General features: G+C 46.3%; 2 protein-coding genes across 2 annotated transcripts in view; both read left to right on the forward strand.

The window, feature by feature from the left end:
• Nucleotides 1–124: 124 nt before the first annotated feature.
• Nucleotides 125–12,166, forward strand: TMEM183A (transmembrane protein 183A; the record flags this gene model as incomplete). Its single annotated transcript, XM_012726785.1, has 7 exons — nucleotides 125–230; nucleotides 981–1,148; nucleotides 5,065–5,224; nucleotides 6,099–6,279; nucleotides 8,631–8,711; nucleotides 10,104–10,259; nucleotides 11,491–12,166. Coding segments are annotated over 7 exons (1,038 nt in total), but the record flags the coding sequence as incomplete, so codon positions are not given.
• Nucleotides 12,167–14,708: 2,542 nt separating this feature from the next.
• The window catches only part of PPFIA4 (protein tyrosine phosphatase, receptor type, f polypeptide (PTPRF), interacting protein (liprin), alpha 4), a 48,224-nt gene continuing 40,999 nt past the window's right edge, over nucleotides 14,709–21,933 (forward strand). The window contains exon 1 of the mRNA XM_004685521.2: nucleotides 14,709–14,824. The gene's annotated coding sequence lies outside the window, so the exon portion shown is untranslated. The remainder of the gene's footprint in view (nucleotides 14,825–21,933) is intronic.

Genomic DNA, 21,933 nt, shown 5'->3' on the forward strand with positions numbered 1-21,933 from the left:
GGGAACGGGCGGCTGGACCGGAGCCCGCGGTGGGGAGGGGGCCTGGCCGAGAGGCTGCCGAGACCAGGCCTCCTCCCCCGAGGGCTGGGGCAGGGGGAGCGGGCTCTGGCGTGCTCTGCAATGATTCCTGTCTGCTTCAGTGACCGTGGCGGATTATGCCAACTCGGATCCGGCCGTCGTGAGGTCTGGGCGGGTTAAGAAGGCCGTGGCCAATGCTGTCCAGCAGGAAGGTAAGCTTGCGAGCCGCCCTTTCAGCCCCAGGCCGCGACAGCAGCGAGGTGTTTCTTTTGTCGGAATTAGGCCCGGTGTTTTTCTTGCAAACCTTTGGGCACTTCCCATTCCATATTGGTGTTTGCTCTACTCTGCCGTAGAGGGGCAGGGTTAGCTCAGTGGAGTAGCAGTTTTGGTGAGGGATTCTTTTTCTGTTTTGACGTTAAAGAAAAATCTGCTTATTCTTATTCCCACAGCTTCTTGGTTATTCGCCTTCCCGCACCACTCCTCCTCCCCCGCCGCCCCCTTAGTTGACATAGGTGCAGCACTTATTGGGCAGTTTGCTTTCTGGGCTGTAAGCTGGGTGTGTTTATTTTCCTTTCCCAGTGCTTGTGTTTTTATGACATCTACGATTTCCATCTCATGAACTGGGCTAAATTGGATTTGATTCGTTTCCAGCACCACCTCTTAAAATTTAGGTGGATGAAAATGGCATTCACCTTTTGTTTTTGCCCTGCAGTCCTGTATAAACAGAGCCCTCCGTTTTTCTTAAGGTCCAAGGGTGGCCATTTTAGACTCAGTTTCTGCAGTTTTGCTTATTGCTTCCACTTATTTTGTGTTCAAAATGCTAAAATTCTTTTCCAGGAGACTCACTGCTTCCTCCCCCTCCTCCCTTTTTTCCTTTCCCACATGAATGCTGATAGCCTTACTAAGACATTTGTACTTCCATATGGGACTCGGCCATATCCTTCTTCCTTATTTTCTTCTAGTAAAATCTCTTTGTGGCTTGGAAGCCTCCCAGGTTCCTGCGGTAGAAGCTCTTTCTGGAGCTGGTGAGCCGTGTGACATCATTGATAGCAGTGATGAGATGGATGCCCAGGAGGAGAGTATCCATGAGCAAACCATCTCCAGAAAGAAGAAGAGCAAGAGGCACAAAGGTACAGAGCTTGCTGTCCTTTGCATTATTAGTCCTGTCTGTGGTGATCACTTGAAGCTTTCACTCTCTCAGTAGCACACGTGTGCTTAGTGGTGGCACAGGGTTTCATATTCCAGGGCTTGTTACTTTTGTTTGAATTTGAGAGGAAAGGAGTTGTCAAGAGTCAGCAGATTTCAGAGCTGTGAACTTGACTGTTGAACTATTCATGGCAAATATGTCATTTACTAGGTAAAAAATGAAATGGGAACATGAAAGCAAAGAGCACTTGCCTTTCTGGGTTTCTGAATGTGACAAAACATGTTTTCCTGAATATGTGTGTTATATATAACCAGATTTATTTCAGCTAAAATTAGATATTATTATGGGCTTTTAAGTGCTCTGCAATTATTAATGCATGCTTTTTGCCTAATGGGTTCTGTGGGAAATAGGAAGTATACGGTATTTTTATCTCAGTGGTGATAAAAGTTTCACAAATGAAAGAAAGAAAAATGGGGCCCTCTCAGGTGGGCAAAGCACTGTATGTGAGCCTCAGCGGCTTCAGCGGGAGTTCGATCCCTATCCCAGAAGTGACCCACATGGCGCAGCAGACCTCTTCTGACCCACCCGCTGCTCCCCTCATCAGTGTACTTTATCAATCTGCCTGTACCCTAGTTTTGTACGCATAAATAAATAAGTCTTTAAAATAAAAAGAAAGAAAACTGGACTAACAGTACACATGTTCCAAGCCATCATTCAGACTTAATGTATCAGACTCAACTTGAGGTAGAGCTCAGGGTAGCTATTCACGATCAGCTAAAGTTAGGGGAAAGTTATATAATACATAAGTGTCTTTTGGTTGCAGATCTACCAGAACTTTCACATCTACTTCAGAATTAGATAATATTTGTGTTTGTAAAGTATTAAAATCAATAATCAACTGACATTGCTTTATGATGATAACCTGCTATTGTCAGTGATACCACTCTCTTCTAGAACCTGAAGATTAATATTGACTTTCCTCATACTTCTTTGTTTCTAAATTTCTTTCTTGAAATTCCTACTTACCCTCTCCATTCTATTAGAGATTTTTTTTTTAAAAGATTTATTTATTTATGCATACAAGAGCTGGGGTATAGGTCAGAGGTACGGGTGAGAGGATTTACCAGAGACAGAGTGGGGAGCAAAACAGGCAGACTGACTGAAATACACTGTTGAGTGAGCAGTGGGCAAGACAGGAGAAATCTGCCGCACGTTGTGGGTCACCTCTCTGGTTGGGAATGGAACTTGGGGTGCAGTGGCTGCGGATAGCTTCAGAGTGCTGAGACTTAACCCCTTGTGCCACCAGGGAGGCCCCTCTTAGAGATTTATCTTGGTTTATGGTTATTATTTTTTTGACATCAACCACAGAATGTTTACAGATTTTTTAAACTACTAAGATAAAATTTCACTCCTTTAAAGTGTACAGTTTAGTGGTTTCAGGGTGCTCACAGAGTTAACAGAGGTGTTTAGTCAGCAACATGATTTAAACTTAAAACATGGCTATCGCCCCAAAGTGCAAGCTCATTCTTCATTTCTTTCCAAGTCTCAGTGTGTGCTCCTCCCCCAACCTGCTTTTAGTTTCTCTTTACTGGTTCTGAATATTTTGTGTACATGATGTGGACTTTTCTAACTATTTTCACTAGCAGAAGGGGTGCTTCCCTTATGTTCAGGGCTCATCCCTGTTGTAGCATGTGTCAGTACTGTCTTTCTGTTGCTTTTTATTTGACAATTATGAATAATGCTGCTGAACATTCCTGGGCAAGTCTTTGTGTGGACATATTTTTTAACTTCTGTTGGGTAGGAGTGAAATTGCTAAATCCACATGATAAATTGTGTATTTAACTCTTTGAGGACTTGATAGATTGCTTTCTGAGAGTTCTAATTTTTATTCTCACAACCAGCATGAGAGTTCGTTTTTCCACATCCTCACTTACTCATGTTTGACTTTTTAAAATTAGAGTTACCCCAGTGGATGTGGTTTTGAGTTGCCTTTCTCTGATGGCTAGTGACGTTGAGCATTTTTACCTGTGCTCATTGGCCATTTGTATATCTTCTTTAGAGCAATGTCTATGCAAATCCATCGCTTATTCTAAAATTTGGTTGTTTATCGTTTTATTACTGCTTTGTAAAAGTTCTTTATATATTCAGGATACCAGTCTCTTGTAAGATACATGATTTGTGGCCTACAGCTGTTAAAGCCATAATTTATCTTTGAGTTGCTCCGCTTTACTCCTATTCCCTTTCTTTTAGCTTGTTTTAATGAAACATACAAATCCTGCTAACTATTACCCAGCACGAAAATTATCAACTTGTAGTTATTTTTATTTTGACTGTTACTCTCCCATCCCTCTCATTCCAACAACCCTGCATTATTTTGAAACGCCTAGTTCCAGATATTACATCATCATCTCTGTGAATAATTTGGTAGTTATTCCCAAAAGAAGAAAACCATTATGACAACTAAAAAAAGATGTAGCTTTTAATATCAGTTAGGGTTAAAAATTTAATTTTAATTTAACTAAATATCAATAATTCTTGTTAGTCTTGTCTCTCTCCTGACCTCACATATGCTTTGTTTTTCTAAGTATGTTTCATTTTAGCTGTTTATTTCTCTTGGAGTACTTTTTTCTTGACCTGTGTCTATCACAATTTTTTATTTCCCTTATAAGGACGTTGTTTCCTTTGCTAATACCATTTCCCACATTTAAAATTTCCTCAGTATGCTTAGAAACTGAATTCTTCAGTAATTACTAAGCATTGTCTCCAAAGATAGATCATTTTAAATAACACTTTACTTTGTGAAAGTAGTTTGAGAGAGAGAGATTTAATGTGAGATTAAGTAGAATTTAAACATGGTAGACTAGCTTGAATGTTTGGTGAGGTTTACAAGGAGGGATATGAACTTGAAGAAAGGATGTTGTTTTAAAGACCTTGGACTCTGATATGTACACCAAATGCAGGAACCTGACTTGAATCTAGAGCTGCAGGGAGCAGTTAGCTGGAAAAGAAGAGGCAGCTTTAAGGTGGCAGTGTGAGGGCTTTTTTCCCAGGAAAAAGAAAGAAAACTGGCTTTAGGATAGTTCTCTGACTAGGTCTTAATTAAAGGCTAAATGCTTTAGTGTTAGCCCATGTTCAGGTATCTTTTTGTAGTGTGTTTGGACCCAAGATGTATAGTAGATTTCTGGGTCAGAGGGATGATTGCTAGTGAGACCTGGAGGAGGAGGTGGGGGAAGATTGTCAGAGCATCTTTGGATAGTGAATGCCTGTCATGAGGATCATAAGTCACTCTGGTAATGGAACAAGGAGAAACTGAGAAGAAAAATACGATTACAGGCGATTATTGAGTACTGAAAATACATGTAATTTGCCTGTTTTTTAATTTGGTTTGCACATTGAGGTTTTCTCATACTATCCTGACATCAGTTTTGTTTTTTAAAAGATTGAACTAAAGAAGATGCTTGGGGAGTTAGGGACGTGTAAGTGAAATCAAGGGAGCGTTTAGTGCAAAGCTAGAATTGGGAGTCAGAAAATCTCCCTGGTTTTTCCCTTGAGTTACGAGGCAAGAGGTTCTGTTTTCGTATTTGTAAAGTGGGCACAGTGTTATTTTCCTTATTTCCACTGAGGAATTTTTAGTGTTGAATAACTTAATGTTTGAAAGGGTGTACTTTAAAAACTTCAAAATAAGTAATTGCCTTAAGAACAAGACTTATTTGGGCATCCGGAACCAAAAGTTTTCAGTAGCTACACTAATGTGGGACACGATGAGTTTGAGGGGTCCCTTGGCCCTATTTAAAGTGTTTTTCTTAATGGTGCAAGCCCTGGGTGATTGGAATAATTAGGGTCCTATATGTGTTCAAGTAACAGAAGGTTAAAGCTTGTAGTTTTTCTCTCTGTTTCAGAAGACCTGGATGGTGCTGGAGGAGAAGAGTATCCCATGGACATTTGGCTTTTGCTGGCCTCCTATATCCGTCCTGAGGACATTGTGAATTTTTCTCTGATTTGTAAGAATGCCTGGACTGTCACTTGCACTGCTGCCTTTTGGACCAGGTTGTACCGAAGGTGCGACCACAGAGAGCTCACTCTGTTATCTGTGTAGCTGATTTCATTGCTGTTTGTGATTTGAAGCTACTTCTTGGATGGTGACTTCTTCCCACTTTCTCTACTCCCTGCCTGGGCATGTGCCTAGCTTTGGACTCCTTGAACCCCTCTCTAATTTAAAATTGATATTATTAATTCACTCAGGTAATTGTCTTCCCTGTGGCTGCCCCACCATCTTCCCCATCCAGTATCCATTTTCAGCAAAAAAAAATTTTTGCTAAAGGTTTCAAAAAGAACTGTCTCAGGCTTCTTCAGAGGTTTACCTTAAAATTTCAAACTGTAGTTATCTATGTACTTATCCTCCAACTGATTACTTGTTTCTTAAATTTCTAGTCATTTTGAAGTATTACAGTTTTTGTACTTGCTCCAGTTGTAGTGGTGAGAAGTAAGTGAATGATATGCTTAGATACTGGGTTTGGAAGCTTAGTGAGGATGACAGACTGTCATTAGGGACGTTGCGGAGAGAGTGACTGGAGAACCTGGTGACACCGCCCTGGACCAGCTGCAGTTTGGAGCAGCTGCAGTATTTTGTATCGATATCAGTTGCAGAGCCTTGCCCATTTTCATAGTGACATATTGAGGATTTGACATGTCAGCTGGACGTAGAAGTGAAGGATTCCAAGGTACACATGAACTAGGTTTTGCATAGTGCAGAAGCAGAAATAGCTGAGAAGTGAAGGAGATGGGGATTTGTGTGTGAGAGCACCCGGGACCCGGTCACTGCGGCTGGTGGATCAGCACAGTAAAACTCGGACAGAGAACAGGGATCCTTGGAGAACGCCCGGAGCAGGAGAGGCCGGCCACATAGTGGTAGGAGTAATGTGTCGTGTTTCAGGCACTACACGCTGGATGCCTCCCTGCCTTTGCGCCTGCGACCAGAGTCAATGGAGAAGCTGCGCTGCCTCCGGGCCTGTGTGATCCGATCTCTGTACCATATGTATGAGCCCTTTGCTGCTCGAATCTCCAAGAATCCAGCCATTCCGGAAAGTACTCCCAGCACACTGAAGAATTCCAAAGTAAGTGAGAATTAGTGCGGGGGTTTGACTGATGGACTCTCGTGTGAGGTCCTGTGATCATGGCTTCTCTTCGGCTTCTTGGATGGCGAGGGCTAGGGCTGTAGGTCCCAGGCTGCTAGGGGGCTACTGTAAACTTTCAGGCTCAGGGCTTGTACTTCTCTAAGACATTCCTGCTGTGCTGGGCTGGCCTATGTTACCTGGAGCTTAAAGCTTTCTTGTGCTTTTAGCATATTCCTTATTCTTTCTATTTTCATGCACTGTACCACCTTAGATGTTTTGATGGTTTGTGTTAGGAAAAGCACAACTCATGATGAATATAGACTATAATTCTTAAAAAGGCGCTTTAAAGTGTGCTATAAAGACATAGCACAAACAGCTCACTAGTTTTTTCTTTCTAATAGACCTTCACATTTGGGATTCCCCTTTCTTGTTGACCTGCTTAAGTTTCTTATGTAGACTTTGCTCCTTTAGCACTGCTAAGGGCCCAGGATACCAGGCCAGCGGCGTAGGTCAGCTCAGAGGCTAGAAGGCACTCTCGCTCATAGGCCTGGGTGCTCAAAAACTCCCCGTGTTCTAGATTTTTGGATCTCAGCATCACTCTAGTAGTTTATATTCATACACCTCATTTGGGTTTTGACATTCTTCTGATTTGTACACAGCTCTATTGGCCTTTAGTACTGAGTAAATGCCGCTCAGACACCTAGACTGCTGGGGCGGACGTGGTCACATTTAGGCAGCTAATACCTCAGCCGTTTTCGCTTTCTACTACTCCCATTGTCTGAATTTTGTATCATTAGAGCTCGTGGGTAGTTCTTATTACCCTGTTCCTATCCAAATGCTGGTGTCCAGTAGCACTCCCTGTTATGTTTTGGTTTTATGCTTTGGATGTTATATAATGATTCTTACCCATTTTATCTCTAGTGGGATAATCTCCTGGTGTGTATTGACCTCGAAGGGTACTGTTGCTTTCAGGTTACCAAGGTCGCAAACTGAGGGGTCTGGGCCTTTGGCTGAGACCAGTTTAATATGCTAGCTGATGGCCTTGAGGGCAGGAGTAGAAGGCTGGGCGAGTGGAATTTCACCCAGCAGCTGCTTCTGCTTGTAATGTGAGTGGGCAGTGTATTATTTCACATTCACAATTTCCCTCCCTTAGAAACATTTGATAGTATCAGACTAACTGTGGTGAGGGGGATCATCCCAAAGCTAATAACCATGCCAGGTGCGAATCAGTTGCTGGGAGCAGAGCAGCATTGGGCAAACTCCTCATGCTTGACCCATCCTAGCGGCTCCAGTGCACAGTGCAAGTGCTACTGCCTAAATCCGAAATACCATGTCTTCGTATCTTCCAGTTCAGTAACGATTTCAAAGTGGGCTATAAAAAGCTACGGTGGTCATAACTAAGGTCTTGACCCGAATAGTAACCCAGGCCACCTGGCTGCTGCTTTTGTGCCTGTCGGAGATCTTCTGGAGACGATGTGGGGCCTGCGGTGGCAGGTTTCCCATGCATGGCCTTGCCACCTGTATAACCACAATCGCATGGCATTCAGGGAGTTGCCAGCATGCCACAGGAAGTTGTCCCATGTTCCTGGACTCCAGCTTTTCGTATTTGATTGTCCCTCTCTCTCTTTTCAGTAGCATAGCTTGTGTGGGACACTGGAGCCGTTGTGATGGCAGCAGAAGTGTTTGCCCCTTAAAGCCAAGCCCATTATTTTTGCTGGAACAGCAGGACGTACAGGGCATGTCTGAAGGGCAGCTGGCACGGCGGACGACCCACCCCTTACCCCCTGGGAGGTACTTAACTTCTTGTGCTTAACCCTAGCTGTAGCCTGACTTTCACTGAGGGCCTCACTCTAGACGGAATTCAGCCCAAGTCTGTGCTGCTCACACTGGCTGTCTGCTCCCAGTATGTCCTGAGTGGCTTGCTCCTGTCACTGGCGGGCCGTCTCTGCCTGCCTTGTGGCTCTGTTATCATCTTGCCTGGTGGCTTTTGGCTGCCCTTATATTTTAACAGAGAGGATTGGCCTGCTGAATCAGAATGCCCCAGTCTCTAGAGACCAAGTTTCTGTCTTTAAAGATAAGAACACTAGGGGTCCACCTCAGTCTGAGGTTGGCTTATATTGGTCCCTCTTTTATTGGGTAGCCCTGGGGTTGTCTCTTCTTGTTGCACCATTGTCAAATTGGGGGGTTTCTATCTGTGCAAAATAAAATCTCAACATTGGGACTGGCTGACTGTAGAGCTGTCAAACAGAAAGGATGTTGCTGATGATTCTTTGTTTCCTTATTTTGATTACTTTTTTTTCTGTTTTATTTGTTATTATTTTTTGGTTTGTTTTATTTTTATTTTCTTACAGTGCTTACTTTTCTGGTGCAGAAAGATTGTTGGGAACAGACAGGAACCAATGTGGGAATTCAACTTCAAGTTCAAAAAACAGGTTTGTAGTTGTATCTTCGGAATTATATTTTACCAGGCATAACAATACCTTACTAAAATCAAATAATCTACATCAGAACTTATACTAATGCCATGAAAAGAAAAGAAAAGAAAGGAGGACTTGTTCTAGAGGAAAGGGACTTAAGTATAACAGCTTATAGATAAAATAGCTTACGGCAGAGTAAACCTTGAGTGTATTCTGGTTCAGGGAACAAAAAGACATCTGTGAAACAAAGAAATTTGAAGTGACTGATTTCCTTGAATGTGATAATGTTGTGGCTGTATATAAATGTCTTTAGTTAAACTGAATGAGGGTAGAATGTCAGTGTTTCTTTCAGATGCTTTTGTAGTCTCAGTTGGGGAAGTATGTCTGTGTTTCTAGCTGCATTTATACCAAAGCTGAGAGGCGGGGGCACAAATGTGGCAGGGTGTTCGGTGGGCGGGCGCACATGGCCTTCAGAACTTCTGAAGACTTTTGAAGTGGGAAAGAGAGAAACTTATGAATGTGTTGCAGTTATTGGCCTAAGTGGTTTTTGTGGAGGTGTCTTGGGGAAAAACAGGCTATTTTTAAGGCAAGTAGATTGAAACTCTTCTGTCTTCCTTTGGTTGGACCGTGTCTGAGGTCTTGCCCACAGTAAGGGCTTGTTTTGCATGTCTCTGTTTACATTCGGTGGGCTCATTTCTTGCATTGATCTCCTCTCCTGAGTAGTTCACTTGTGAGACACATTACAGATGTGATTAGTTACTCCTTACTTGGTTGCTAATGAGTAACAGATAAGTATGTAATTAAAGTTAACTCATATTTTTTCAAAAACATGGTTCCAGGGAAGATTTGCCTCTGACCATTTGCTTTAATAAGATGGCCATAGTCTTAAGCGTCCTTCAGATGTTGGTAGAAAGGCCGCCCTAGGGCCTTTCGGGGAGGGGCAGGGTTAGCTGTGTGTAAGCTGAGACCTGGGTTACTGCAAGAAAGCGAAGGCAGAGTCCCTGCGCTTCTGGGACTGTGACTCTGGAATTAGGAGGTGGCTTCTGCTTCCATTCCTTTTGTGCAGCAGATGTTCTCTGGAGTCTGACAAGTCACAAGGAATTTGCCAACTTTCAAACATTGCAGAGCCTCTCAGAGAGGCTGTAATTGCCATTTCTTGCCAGATGGCAGGAAATACCATATAAATGAAGCATGTACGCACTGTCACGTTGCTCACCCAAGTGTGTTTCCCTCTTTTCAGCGGGCAGTTTTTCTGTCTGTATAGAAACTGATATGTCTATACAGAGGAGATCACTCGGGTCAGTGGATCTTGTTGGCTTTGGTAGAGCCATTTGGTTTTCCTTGGTGGAATCTTAGAGCCATAAACAACTCCTTTAAGCTATCAGATTAATTCTCAATTCTCTTCAGTCTCCTAGATTAAAGAGCAAATGTGTGGGAGGGTTGCAGCCTCCTATTCAGTACGAAGATGTTCACACCAACCCAGACCAAGACTGCTGCCTTCTACAGGTCACCACCCTCAACTTCATCTTTATTCCAATTGTCATGGGAATGATATTTACCCTGGTAAGTGGGGACTCAAAATAGCATCCTCAGCTCTTTCACAGACATAGGGTTTGAAAGAGATTTGTAAATTTAACCATCAAGGAAGAAATCTTTGACGTAGAATGTAAAAAAGACCGCCAGCATACTTGTACATTAGGAACAGAGAAATTCGTGGAGGTTAGTTATGTGTAAGACTGTTTTACTTCTGTTTCTTTCTGTATGGTAAAGGGAATGTTTTTGCATCTCCTGTGTGGTGATCATGAGTGATGGAGACGTATTATCCCAGTAGGGCTAACTAAGCTGTGCTTGCACGAGTACTTTACGTCAGGGCCTTGAAGCGTGCGTATGTGTGTGATGGCATAAGCGGAATGGTCAAAGGTAGGGTGGCCGGCGCTGTCCTTTGTGTGATGACCTGGCTGGTTAAGGCCTAGCCAAGACTTAGATTAAAACAAGAAATACGCCTCAGGAATACTTAATAGTTTTAAAAGTTTTTTAACTGGGTTAACTGGAGAGTTCGTGTAATTTATCTTATGCCCAGAGATATGTGGGGTTCCTCATAACATACTGAAAATAATTTAATTTTTAAAAAGTAAATAAATAGTGTGTACTATGTGTAAAGAATTTAAATAATACAGAAATGCATTGAGAAAGTAAAGGTGATTTAGACTTCCACCATCCTATAACTTTGTAACAAGTATGCTGGTGTGAACATCCACTTTCCCTTAAATGAGTTTGTGTAATTGAGATTATGTTATGCATGCTGCTTTAATTGTAGACACTTTTTCTCCCTCTAGGTTAAGCTGTGTTAATTACCGAGTTATATACTCACACCATTCTAGACAGACCAATACAAAGATACTTAGATACTTAGAGATTTTGTGTTTTAGTTTACCAAAAAATGTGATCAGATGTATGTTTCATGTATCTTGATTGACTTGCTCAACAATATTTCATCTAAACCTCTTAAGTCATATCTCCTATACTTCTGAACCAATCTTTAACCATTGGCATTGATGGTAACCTATGTGTGGATGCTACTTGTCAGGTTTTCTTTAGCATAGTTTAAATATATAATCTAAGAGCTTATGCAAATCACTCTCAATTTTTGTCTTTGCAAAGGTGCTGGTATTAAAACTTAGAGATTACCGGTGGCCTGGCCCAGTGTAAATTACATGTAGACAGACTCATTTAGAGTGAGCTGTAGAATAACAAGGCTGTTTAACTTGGTTCTGTATCTGCTTTTTCTTCCCAGTTTACTATCAATGTAAGCACAGACATGCGGCATCACCGAGTGAGACTGGTGTTCCAAGATTCTCCTGTCCATGGTGGTCGGAAACTGCGCAGTGAACAGGGTGTGCAAGTCATCCTGGACCCAGTGCACAGCGTGCGGCTCTTTGACTGGTGGCACCCCCAGTATCCATTCTCCCTGAGAGCGTAGTCACTGCCTCCTGCCCCGGATGCAGCCCTGAGCTAGGCCAGGCCACTAGTAAGCAGCTGCCAGTGTGGCAGGGACCTGGATGTATCGCTGGTTAGTGACGCACTCCTCTTCAGGTTCCTGGGTTCCTGTTAGGGAAGTAGAAGGGTTGAATCAAGAGGAAAAACAACTGATTTATAAACATTTCAATGTAAAAATTGGTATTTGAAAGGAGAAATTTGGCCCTATTTTCTGCTTTAAATGCATTTGGTGCTATTGAGTTTCATTCTTTCATCCCAGCAAAAAGAAATGCTCTAGGGAAAAATTAACTCTGGAATCTCCAAACAAGGAAATTTCAGCATAATCTTATGGATCAGAGGAATCTTAGAGGCCTAAAATTGTTGCTACTGTTGCTTCCAGTTTAGCTGCCCCTCAAATTCAAGTGAATATTTTCTCTTCTCCCTTTCTCTTCTCCAGAAATAAAGCAGGTGACAGGGTTTTCAGAATCTTAAAAGGTTGACTTGTGTATCTTTCTTTAAAAATAATCTTTGGATATTTATTGTGTAAATATTCTTTTGCCAGTTTTAGATTTTAGGAATTTTTTTGCATGAGATGTAGTAGTGATGGTAATAATTTTGTGCCCTTGGTACTTTACTAAGAACTTTACATAAATCTCTGATTCTCACAGTTCCTCCAGGTAGGCGATAACTATTTCCATTTTTGGTTGAGAAAACTTTATCATTGACCTATCCAAGCCCAGAATAGCCAGTAAATGGCAGAGCAGAATTAAAACCCAGGTCTTTTTGTTATAACACAATTTAAAATGTCAATCTCACTTTTCCTGTGGTAGAAAAAAGGGAGAATGCAGAAAATACAGCGATAAAAATGTAAAAGGGTGAGTAGAGACCTGATTATGATGTTCCTTATCCCTCATCAGCCTAAAAGGGATTTAAGATGAAAGAATCTATTCAGTATGTCTAAGTAAATTGTAAAACAAGCCAAGACAGTTATTGTAGGAAGGATAGTGTATTTTCATTGAATTGCTAGAAAGGCATTTATTATACTGAAAGTTATTTAAATAAAAACACATCCCATGTTAAAACCAAGCTCTGAACCACCAGTACTTAGTGACTACCCTTCCCGGCGCCACCTGCTGCCCCGTGCCTGCGGGAGCCTGGCCCTCCGTCCCTGTAGAAGAGCGGATATCCCAGCAGTCACAAGACCTGCGATCGCCGATGTACGCAGACAGGGATCACGCTGGGCTTCTGTTGTTCCTCTTGCCCTCTCAGTTCTGCCACCCTCTCCTTCCGCAAATTAACTAGTGAGCTAGATACTAGTACTGGACAGTGCCATGAGACGGGGTCAAGACAGTAGTCTACACATATAAATATCTTATGGGGCAGTTGTTATCATGAGCTAAACTGCTAAATCGGTGTATTGTTTTGTTCCTTTCCATCCATACCCCTGCTATTTAAAGACTAGTCTGAGGAAGCATCTGCTTAATACTGCAGTTAACAGCTACCTTACTCACACTGAGGGTGGTACTAAAGCTGTTCATACAGAAAAGAAGCCTGGGTCAGTGAAAAATAAAATGCGGGCCTTTAAAATGGTAAAAGCAAAACATTCCAAGGACAATAAGCACTTTGCAGATGTCTGCAGTACAAAATTGCTGCTCTGATGTGGGAGGAGAAGCGTGGAGCCCTAGTCCTGAGCTGACGATGCCAGGAAGCAGGAGCGAGTTGTCCTGCTGGGTTTGTGTCCCCTTCTAGGAATTTGAAAGGAGAGTGAAATAAATTTGGCTTCATGTGTTCTGACTCAATTTCTGAGTTTTTGTGTCAAACTCCACGAATGATGATGATCTCTTCTGTCCTCAGTATAAAATGAAAAACTTTTGGTAAAGTATGTTATCAATAGTTATTGTAGTACTCGCCTTCCCTCTGCATTACTGAGTGTCTTTTCTAGGTGATCCATGTTTTATTTAGTAAGGTATGTAAAACGTCTCAGATTTTCTTTTGATAAGAACCCCAAACTACCTTGAGAAGAGTTCAAACTTTCTGGACAGGTTAAAAATGACTTTCCAATTTTTACTTCCTTAATATGTACTTTGGTTTTGCTGTGAGGGGCAAATAATAAATTAAGCTTCAGTTTTCACTCCCAAGTAAGTCAGAATCAAATACTTTGGGGTTTTCCTGCATTCTATTAAAGATACAAAGAAACTATGCCAAATGATGACTATGTTGAGGAAAAAATGATATGTGCCACTAATTTCAACTACATTATTTGTTGTTAATATAGATGTGTATGTCTAAAAATATGTACACGTTGCATGTATATAAAAATTCTTCACACTTCTAGCAGTGCTTACTGGATATTGTACAGGCTTTGAGTAGGCACTATGATGAAACTTCACAAACCAGATGGGAAAGATACATTAATAGCCACAGGGACAGGGTAAGGAGCAATTCAGGAAAGTGGAGAGATTCAACTAAAATTTGTTCGGAGTTTTGGCTTTGAGAATGTCTACTATGTATATATAATCGACATTTTATAGTAACAGTGTGAGCACAGCCAGGATCCTGAAGGCGAGTGGCATGATTCATTAAAGTGCATCCTACAGAAATGAGTCTAGATTTCACATTTCTTCACTTAAAAAGTGGGTGCAACCAAAGGGAAAGGAATGGGTGTGTGAGAGTAGATGTGATGAGTGATGAACCATTGGTAGCAATTAAGTGGCCAGCACAGGCCAATTTAGGGATCAAGTGGATTTGGGACAAGGGTGAATACAAGGAGCGGGATGAACCCGGTACCCCACAGGGAAGGCGCCAAGGCACTTCTGGGTCCTAAGGCTTGACCCCTGTTGGGTAAACCCAGTCTCTCACCCACCGCGTAGGACCGAACCAAGATGGCGCAGAGACCAAAGCCGCTTTTTCGTCACCCGGAGCGGGGGCGTGGCCTCGGGCGAATCAGCCAGGCCCCGCCCTCGGGGGTGGGGTCAGGGCCTATCCGCGGAGGGACGGGGCGGGGCCTGGAGGCCCGGCGCTCCGGCGCTGGCGGAGGCTGCAGCTACCTCGGCGCCGGCTGGGATCGCCAGGTCGCGTCAGGCTCCCCCACTCGGGGGGAGACTCCCTGCTGCCTCCGAACCGAGCGGCCGGCCTACGGCGACAGCAGGCAGGTGAGCGTCCAGAGCTGGGGGTGCGCGGAAGGATGCCTTTAACCCCCCCTCACAGTTTCGGGTTGAGGGGGTCTCTGACTAGGGCGTCCTGGAAAACAGCCCCCTTACACTCGGGATATGTGGTCGCCAGCAGTTATCGATCTTGCTCCCTGTGCCGCCCCGTGCTAGCCTTTGCAGTGTCTGTGCCCTTGGGGGTGGGGATGGGGGCGCCGTGCCCGATTTTGGGGAGGGCGTGGAGTTCGCCCTCAGCTCCATCAGTCTGGGAGGAGGGGGGCTGAGTTGGCAAGTCTCCCGGTGGGAACTGGATGGACTGCGCCCCCATCTCCCCTCCAGGAGAGTCTGAGAAGAAGCGCCTCTTAGCTCCTGGGAAGCTCCCCTCTCCTTTGGGCACAAGGGGGATTGAGGTCCTCGAGCGTTCGGGGTCTTACGCTGCCCGAGACAGCCCTTCTAACCATCGCTAGCTCTCCATTCCTAGAACTGCCAGTCTCGGGCTGTGCCAGAAACACCCCCGTCTCCGCAGTGCTAGGGAAGTGGGGTGGAGGAGCGGCTAGCCGGGGTCTGGAGGGGGTGGGGGGAGGGTGGTCGCAACCGGAAAAAAGCTGGAATAGAGGTTTCAGAACTGAGCGCAGAGTGGGGGGAGATGACTTTCTATCAGTGCAGGTACTGCAGGCTCGGCTGGTGGGTGCGAGAGAGGTCGGGTTGAGGACTTGGAAACATGGTGTGGGTGGTTTCTTGGAGGAGGGATGAGGACAACATGCCACTAGGTGTGATGTCACCTTCGAGGAGAGGTGTGCCGGTGGTGTCCATCAGAGGGGCAGGACTGTCAGGGCTGCTGTTCTACCTGGCACAGGGCTGATTAAGGAGTTTGCTTAGCATGGAGGGCCTTCCTGGGGGCAGTGTGAAGGGCCAGGTTATAGGGAGTTGCCTCAGTCTTCCCATAGGTGTTGGAACTGCTACCTCTTACTTTGTTCAGTATCCAGCAAACACTTATCTGGCACCTACTGTACCAAACACCATGCTAGGTGCTGGCTCTTCTGAAGGCAGTTTTGGGTCATGGGGCAGCAGAAAGACAGACAGGAGGCACTCTGTCATCCCCCACCCCCAGCCCCAATGCACAGTTTTGCCACATTGATATTGGAATAGCAAAGGAACCATGTCCACACACTTTCAAAAAGCTGTCAAAACTGGGTTCCAACCCACCCACACCTGGCCAGTGTTAACTGGTCGGGCACTCCCAAGGGAAACTGCCTTAGAAAAAGGAACAATTTGAATGATATCCCCTGGTTATCTTTTAGGACTTTGTCCTGAGGCCTGAGGATTCTGCCTGGGATAAAAGAGTATCTCAAAATAACGAGATGAAGAATAGCACAATGGTTTTTGGGGGGCCAAAAATGCCCTAGACACCGGCATAGCATGAGACGCCATCTCTGGAAGATAAAGACTGTGGGGGAAGGGGGCGTGGAAGGGAAATCTCACCAGTGCTATCTGGGCGTGTGCTGCTGAGCATTCATGATGTCAGAACCTGGAGTGTGTGAGCAGCTGGGCAGCAAGGAGGGCCTGGAGGGGCAGTACCGGCAGCCAGCTCCTGGGTCTCCTTGGAGTCGATTTCTGAAACCATGAGTTGAAGAGTTGTCATGGATTGCTTGTGGGTCCTTTCAGAGCCTGGGAGGATAGCAGGGTGAGACGAGGGGAGAAGGAGCCAGGCTTTGGCAGAATAAGGCAGGGGTGAGGCCCAGCAGGGTCGGGGGAGCTGGGTGTAAAGGGGGTTTTATTTGGGGATACTCCTCCCCTGGGGCCTTAGGTCCCACTGTGTTGGTTGGTGGACGGGTTGCTACAGAAACCAGGTGTGGTATCTCAGTGGCATGGAGGGGTGTGTGTGTGTGTGTGTGTGTGTGTGTGTGTGTGTGTGTGTGTGCAGGTATGCTAAAGAAGGGGTTGGAGTGTGGACAATAGCAGGCTGAGGGAGTGAAAGCCACCTCAAAGTCTAGGTCCCAGGCAGAGAACTGGGAGAAGGGGCAGTGGGGACAGAGGGAGGGATGAGTGTGTATTGCAACCACATGAAGTCACCATCAGCCCCCCTCTGGCCTGCTTGCTCACTGACTATAATTAGCGCCCGAGGGCATGGGGTGCAGGCTCACCAGAGCTGGGCACTCTGGGTGGCCGGTAGACTCACAGGGTCTGAGTGAGGACTAGGGTGCTGAGTGAGGACTAGGGGGGCTGCTTCTCAGGACCCTCACCTTGGCTGTGCTGGGAGGGGCCTGAGGGAACTGGGAGAGTTGTGGGGGCTGGGCTACTCAGGCAGAACCTGGGGACTCCCCTCTTCTTAGCCGCTGACTCACCCATCACACAGGGAGCCAGATTGCTGCCTTGCTCCTTCCTCAGCCTTCAGAGTCCAGGGTGCTGCACCCCCAGTCTCCCTCAGGTGTCTTCTGCCCCCCTGGGTCAAAGCAGTGGTAGCACAGACCAGCTTCCTGCTTTCCAGTCAGGGACTGAGAGGCCTTGGGGGGCAGCTTCATTCTGAGAGAGCTGGAGCAGAAGCTGCCACCAGTTAATTCAATTGGTCGGACTCCAAGTGGCGCTCGGCCTTTACCCCCCAGTGGTGCCAGGCCTGGATGCTCTGTTGCACGCTACACTGTGTTGCTTTCACACCGCTACTTGTGCATCTTTGTTTTCTCAGATAGACTGGGGACTTCTTGAGGGTGGAGACATGTCTTACATGTCTTTTGTGTTACAACAATTCCTGGCTCAATATTGGATGCGTGAAAGTCGACTCAACGAGTGTCTGTCGGATTGAATCGAAGAGATCGGTCTTCTGATTCCCTGGGTTCAACGAAGCGGTGCCTCCTTGCAACTAGAAATATCTAACTGGGAGCGGAGTTGCCCCTGGGGACCCCGTGTAGCAGTGGAACATCTCAGCGGGGAGTTAGATTCCATAGGCCATAAAGTGAACATTCCCAAGTCTCCCATAAAGCATGGCATGTGGGTTTCGGTTTCTAACTCTGCGCACTAATATTAAAATGCAGATAGAGCACACACTATATATCAATTACATAAATATAGAATGTGTTCAGTGATTTAAATGTGTATATAGAAATCATATTTCTATATAATTATATTTCTGTAATGTAATTTTGTAGTTATGTGTCAGATAAAATAAGTGGGTTGCGTTTAGAGGCCTTCATGCTTATTTTGCTCCGTCAGCAGAGTTGAATTTCTCATAAATTAAATGCATGTCCTCATTGCCTTCAGACAGATGACTTATTTCAAAGGGGGAAGAGGTTTCCGTTCAATTTAAGAAAAAATCTCCTTGGAGAAGATGTCTTAGTTAGTTGTGAGCTCCTTGTTCCTAAAGGGGAACCCACTAAAGGCTGAAGTGTCAGAGGTCTTGTGGAGGGAAGTCCACCAGGTTGGCTTCTGCCACCTGAGAGATGGCTTCCGGGTAGGAATCTGCAGTGGCAGGGGAGGGTTGTGGGTGGGGGTGGAAACCGGGCCGTATTGCTCCTTGGCAGCTCACCTTTGGCTTGGAGGAGATACCGAGAGTAGAAGGTGTGTGGAGAGAGGTCAGGCCCGGCTTTGGCCTGGGGATGGTCCGTGGGAGTGGGCTTTCGGGGAGCTTCAGGGAATGACCGAGCCAGCTCCCATGAGCACGGTGTTCTGGGGTTGGGCCGCCCCGGGACGCAGCCAGCCTTGGTGGACGTTGGTGAGTAGAGAATGGGCTGGGCCCAGCTCTTCCACCTCAGCTCCCACCATACCAGTTATGGGTACCCTCAATTTTGACCCCTGTTTGGGGAGAGCAAGTAGAATTCACCTTCTTCCATTACCACCCTCATCCTTCTCGCTCTTGCACTTTCTCACAGGTTCGGGACGATGCGTGCACTCACGTGCTTTCATGACCAGTGACATGTTTTCACACTCACACTCATGCGGAAGCTCTTGTGGCCCGTGTTCTTATCAACATACATACGTTCATGGACTTGTAGTTTTGAGAATTTTGATTCTTCAAAGATGTACCTCTGACTTTGTTTTTTTTCCTTGTCAAACAGTATCTGAGGACGAATGTAAGACTAGTGGCTTTGAATAGCAGGTGGCTGAGGTTACTGTACTGAGTGATGCGATTTCAGCCAAAGCTGTGTGCTGGGTTCAGTGGCGCTGCCTGATCCCTTGGCTTGTGTAAACATTTGATCCCTGCTAGTCACTCGGCGTGTGGAGGACAGCTGGTGGGCCCCAGGGTCACCTGCGGGCTCCCCAGATTTGTGGCTCCATTGCACTGATGTGCTGCCTCCTGTAGAGAACATGTGCTTATATTTTAGTAGGGGCCTCTGAAGCCAATTCGTAACCCAGGGATTTCCAACCTCTCTTTATATGTTGAGCCCTTTGATACAATGGAAATCTTAATCAGATGTCCAGTAAAATCGACAGATTTGGATTTGGTGAGATTAAAGGAAGAAAAGGGAGTTCAAAGTCCTGGCATTTGTCTCCCCACTTGTCCCTTTTCATCTCAGTCTTTCTGGGGTGCCTGAAGGTACGCTGTCATCAAGTCCTGTTTGCAATCTCTGCCTTGACTTTTTCTTTTTTAAAGATTTATTTATTTGTGCATACAGAATTGGGGTACAGGCCAGAGGCTCAGGGGCGGCGAGAGGCTTCACCAGAGACAGAGTGGGGAACAGAACAGGCAGATCGAGGAAGTACACTGCTGAACTGCTGAGGGGAGCGGAGCAGCGGGTGGGTCAGGAGAGGTCTGCCACACCATGTGGATCTCCTCCGGGCAGCAGGAATCGAACTCATGCGGCTTTAGATTCTCAGTGCTGTGCTTTAACCCGCTGCGCCACCAGGGAGGGCCGCCTCTGCCTTGATTTAAAGAGCTAGTTGGATGGCTATTAATGCGGAGTATTTCAGAAGAGGAGTGCTGTTGGAGTTGTACAGACTTCTTGTCCTCCTCTCCCCACTGACCTTTCTTGCCAGTCCTCCTTGGGTGGCAGAGGGGAGGGTGGACATATGGCCAGGCTTGCTGGGATGGCCCCCTGACACCTTGGTGCACTTGTTAGGAGCGTCTGTTCACGGAAGGGACCTGGCCTGGACACTGAGTTGTAGGCTCACCCAAGGGATAGGTTTCGGGAAGGAGTGGCTTGTGACTAACTTGTTCCAGGGGAGCAACTGGAGAGATGGGCTGCAGGTAGGGGAGGCTGTTGGGTAAAAGGCACTCTCACTCTGCCTGTGTCCACCTGCACATATCCGGCCTAGGAAGTCGGGTGCCTGGGTGGCCGAGAGTGCCTGAGTGTAGGAGTGTTCTGGACTTCTCAGGACATCTTTGTGTCTCTTATGGCCTTGCTCCTCACACCAAGCTGGGCCATTGCTACAGTGTGTTATGACCTTCCTCTTCCAGTGTGGGAACTTGAAGCCCAGGAAGAAAGTCTCTCTGTGTGTGGTCTTTCAGGGCCTGGGGTTGGATGCTCTTGAGGGGGTTTGTGAGAAACTGTAAGTAAAGCTTTTCCAGGAGATTTTTCTCCGAGAATGGCTTCCAGGATCTAGTCAGGATTTTGGTTTTCTTAATGAACTTAGACTGGGCCCAGCCTTGAGGTGCTTCAGGGGTCAGTTCTCCCTGAGTGCCCACTTGGCCTGAGCTCAACACTGTGGGTGCAGCTTGTTGTCTGAGGGGTCCTGTTATCCTCATCTGTTTTGGAAAGCGCCCTCCTTTGGGGGGGGGGGTCAGGAAAAGATTGCCCCATGTGTGACCCTTCCGCACATGTAGGTTCAGTTTCTGGATGTGCCAGTGCTTCTGAAGATACTAGAATGTAGTTCTTACCTGCAGTCTTTTTTTTTTTCCTTAAGATTTGTTTAGTTATACATACAAGAACTGGGGTGCAGGCCAGAGGTGCGGGATAGGTGGAGTGAGAGGATTCACTAGAGACAGAGTGGAGAACAGCAAAGGCAGGCTTTGTTTAAAAAGATTTATTTACTTATGCTGAGGTGGAGGCCAGAGTTAGGGGGAGGGGGCAGGGATGAGAGGATTCACCAGAGACAGAGTGGGGAGCAAAACAGGCAGAACAGGCGCATTTCCTGAAACACACTGCTGAGGGGAGCAGCAGGAGAGACCTGCAGTCTTTATGTGGGATGTGCCACAGGGAGCGAGAAGCCACGGCTGAGTGGGGGCTGTGGAGGGCTGGTCTTACCTGTGCAGTGGCGGCGGGGGCAGGGGTGTTAGAAAGGCTCCTGGGGAGTGTGTTGCGTGGGATTAGGAGGGTGATCAGAAGCCCCTATACTGACTTGGGAAGGAGGCAGGCAGGCTGGGGGAGGTGCCAGAAGCGCAGGGGCCATACCTGGGCTCTGGGAGCCTGACAGGTGAGGGTTGGGGAGGCTCAACTGGGCTTTTGAAGGGAAGGATGAGTGAGTGCAAGCTTTCTGGGGGTGGTGAGCTTGCAGGAGACGGGGGTGGGGGGGTGGGGGGGAAGCGGGAAAGTGATATGGGCAGCCTGAGGGAACATGGGCAACTGGACTTTATTCCACTGGCATGAGATTTTCTGGGAGCTCCACCGGTGAGGGTGCTGGGCCCAGGGAGTGTGGTGTGTGGGGAGGACTCAGGGAACCGGCTAGGTATGGAGCCAGCTGGCGGCTTGGGGGTTTGGGTAGGTCCTGGATGGGCCTAGAGACAGGTCACTCCCAACAGGGGCCCCGGCTGCCTGAGGCCAATGTGGCTGCCGGGCAGAGACTGTCCCTCAGGTCAAAGTGGGAGCTGAGAGGAGGCCAAGCTGGGCTGTCCTCTGGCCACCTCACCGTGGATGAGGTGAGAAGGCCACCACCCAGGTGCCTTGGCCCTCAGAGAAGACATGGTGCTGGAGGCGGCAAGTCCACTCTCCATCTTCTCCCCCTCCCGCCCCTCTTTGAGGCATGCAGACAGCGGCTGAATCCCAGCCTCTCTCTGACTGGCTGCCAAGACTTGCTTACATGGCTTGAAGTCCCAGTTCTCACATCTGTGGAATGGGAAACATAACTACATCTTCCTTGCAAGGAATTGTGAGAATCTGACTTAGTACTTGGCCCTGACACGCTGTGCCTGGCCCGGGGTAAATAAGGAACAGCTCACATACTGTTACATCCAGGGTATCCACCCC

Source organism: Condylura cristata, unplaced genomic scaffold (genome assembly GCF_000260355.1).
Source record: "Condylura cristata isolate star-nosed mole 26May11 unplaced genomic scaffold, ConCri1.0 scaffold00018, whole genome shotgun sequence".
Lineage (NCBI taxonomy): Eukaryota > Metazoa > Chordata > Mammalia > Eulipotyphla > Talpidae > Condylura > Condylura cristata.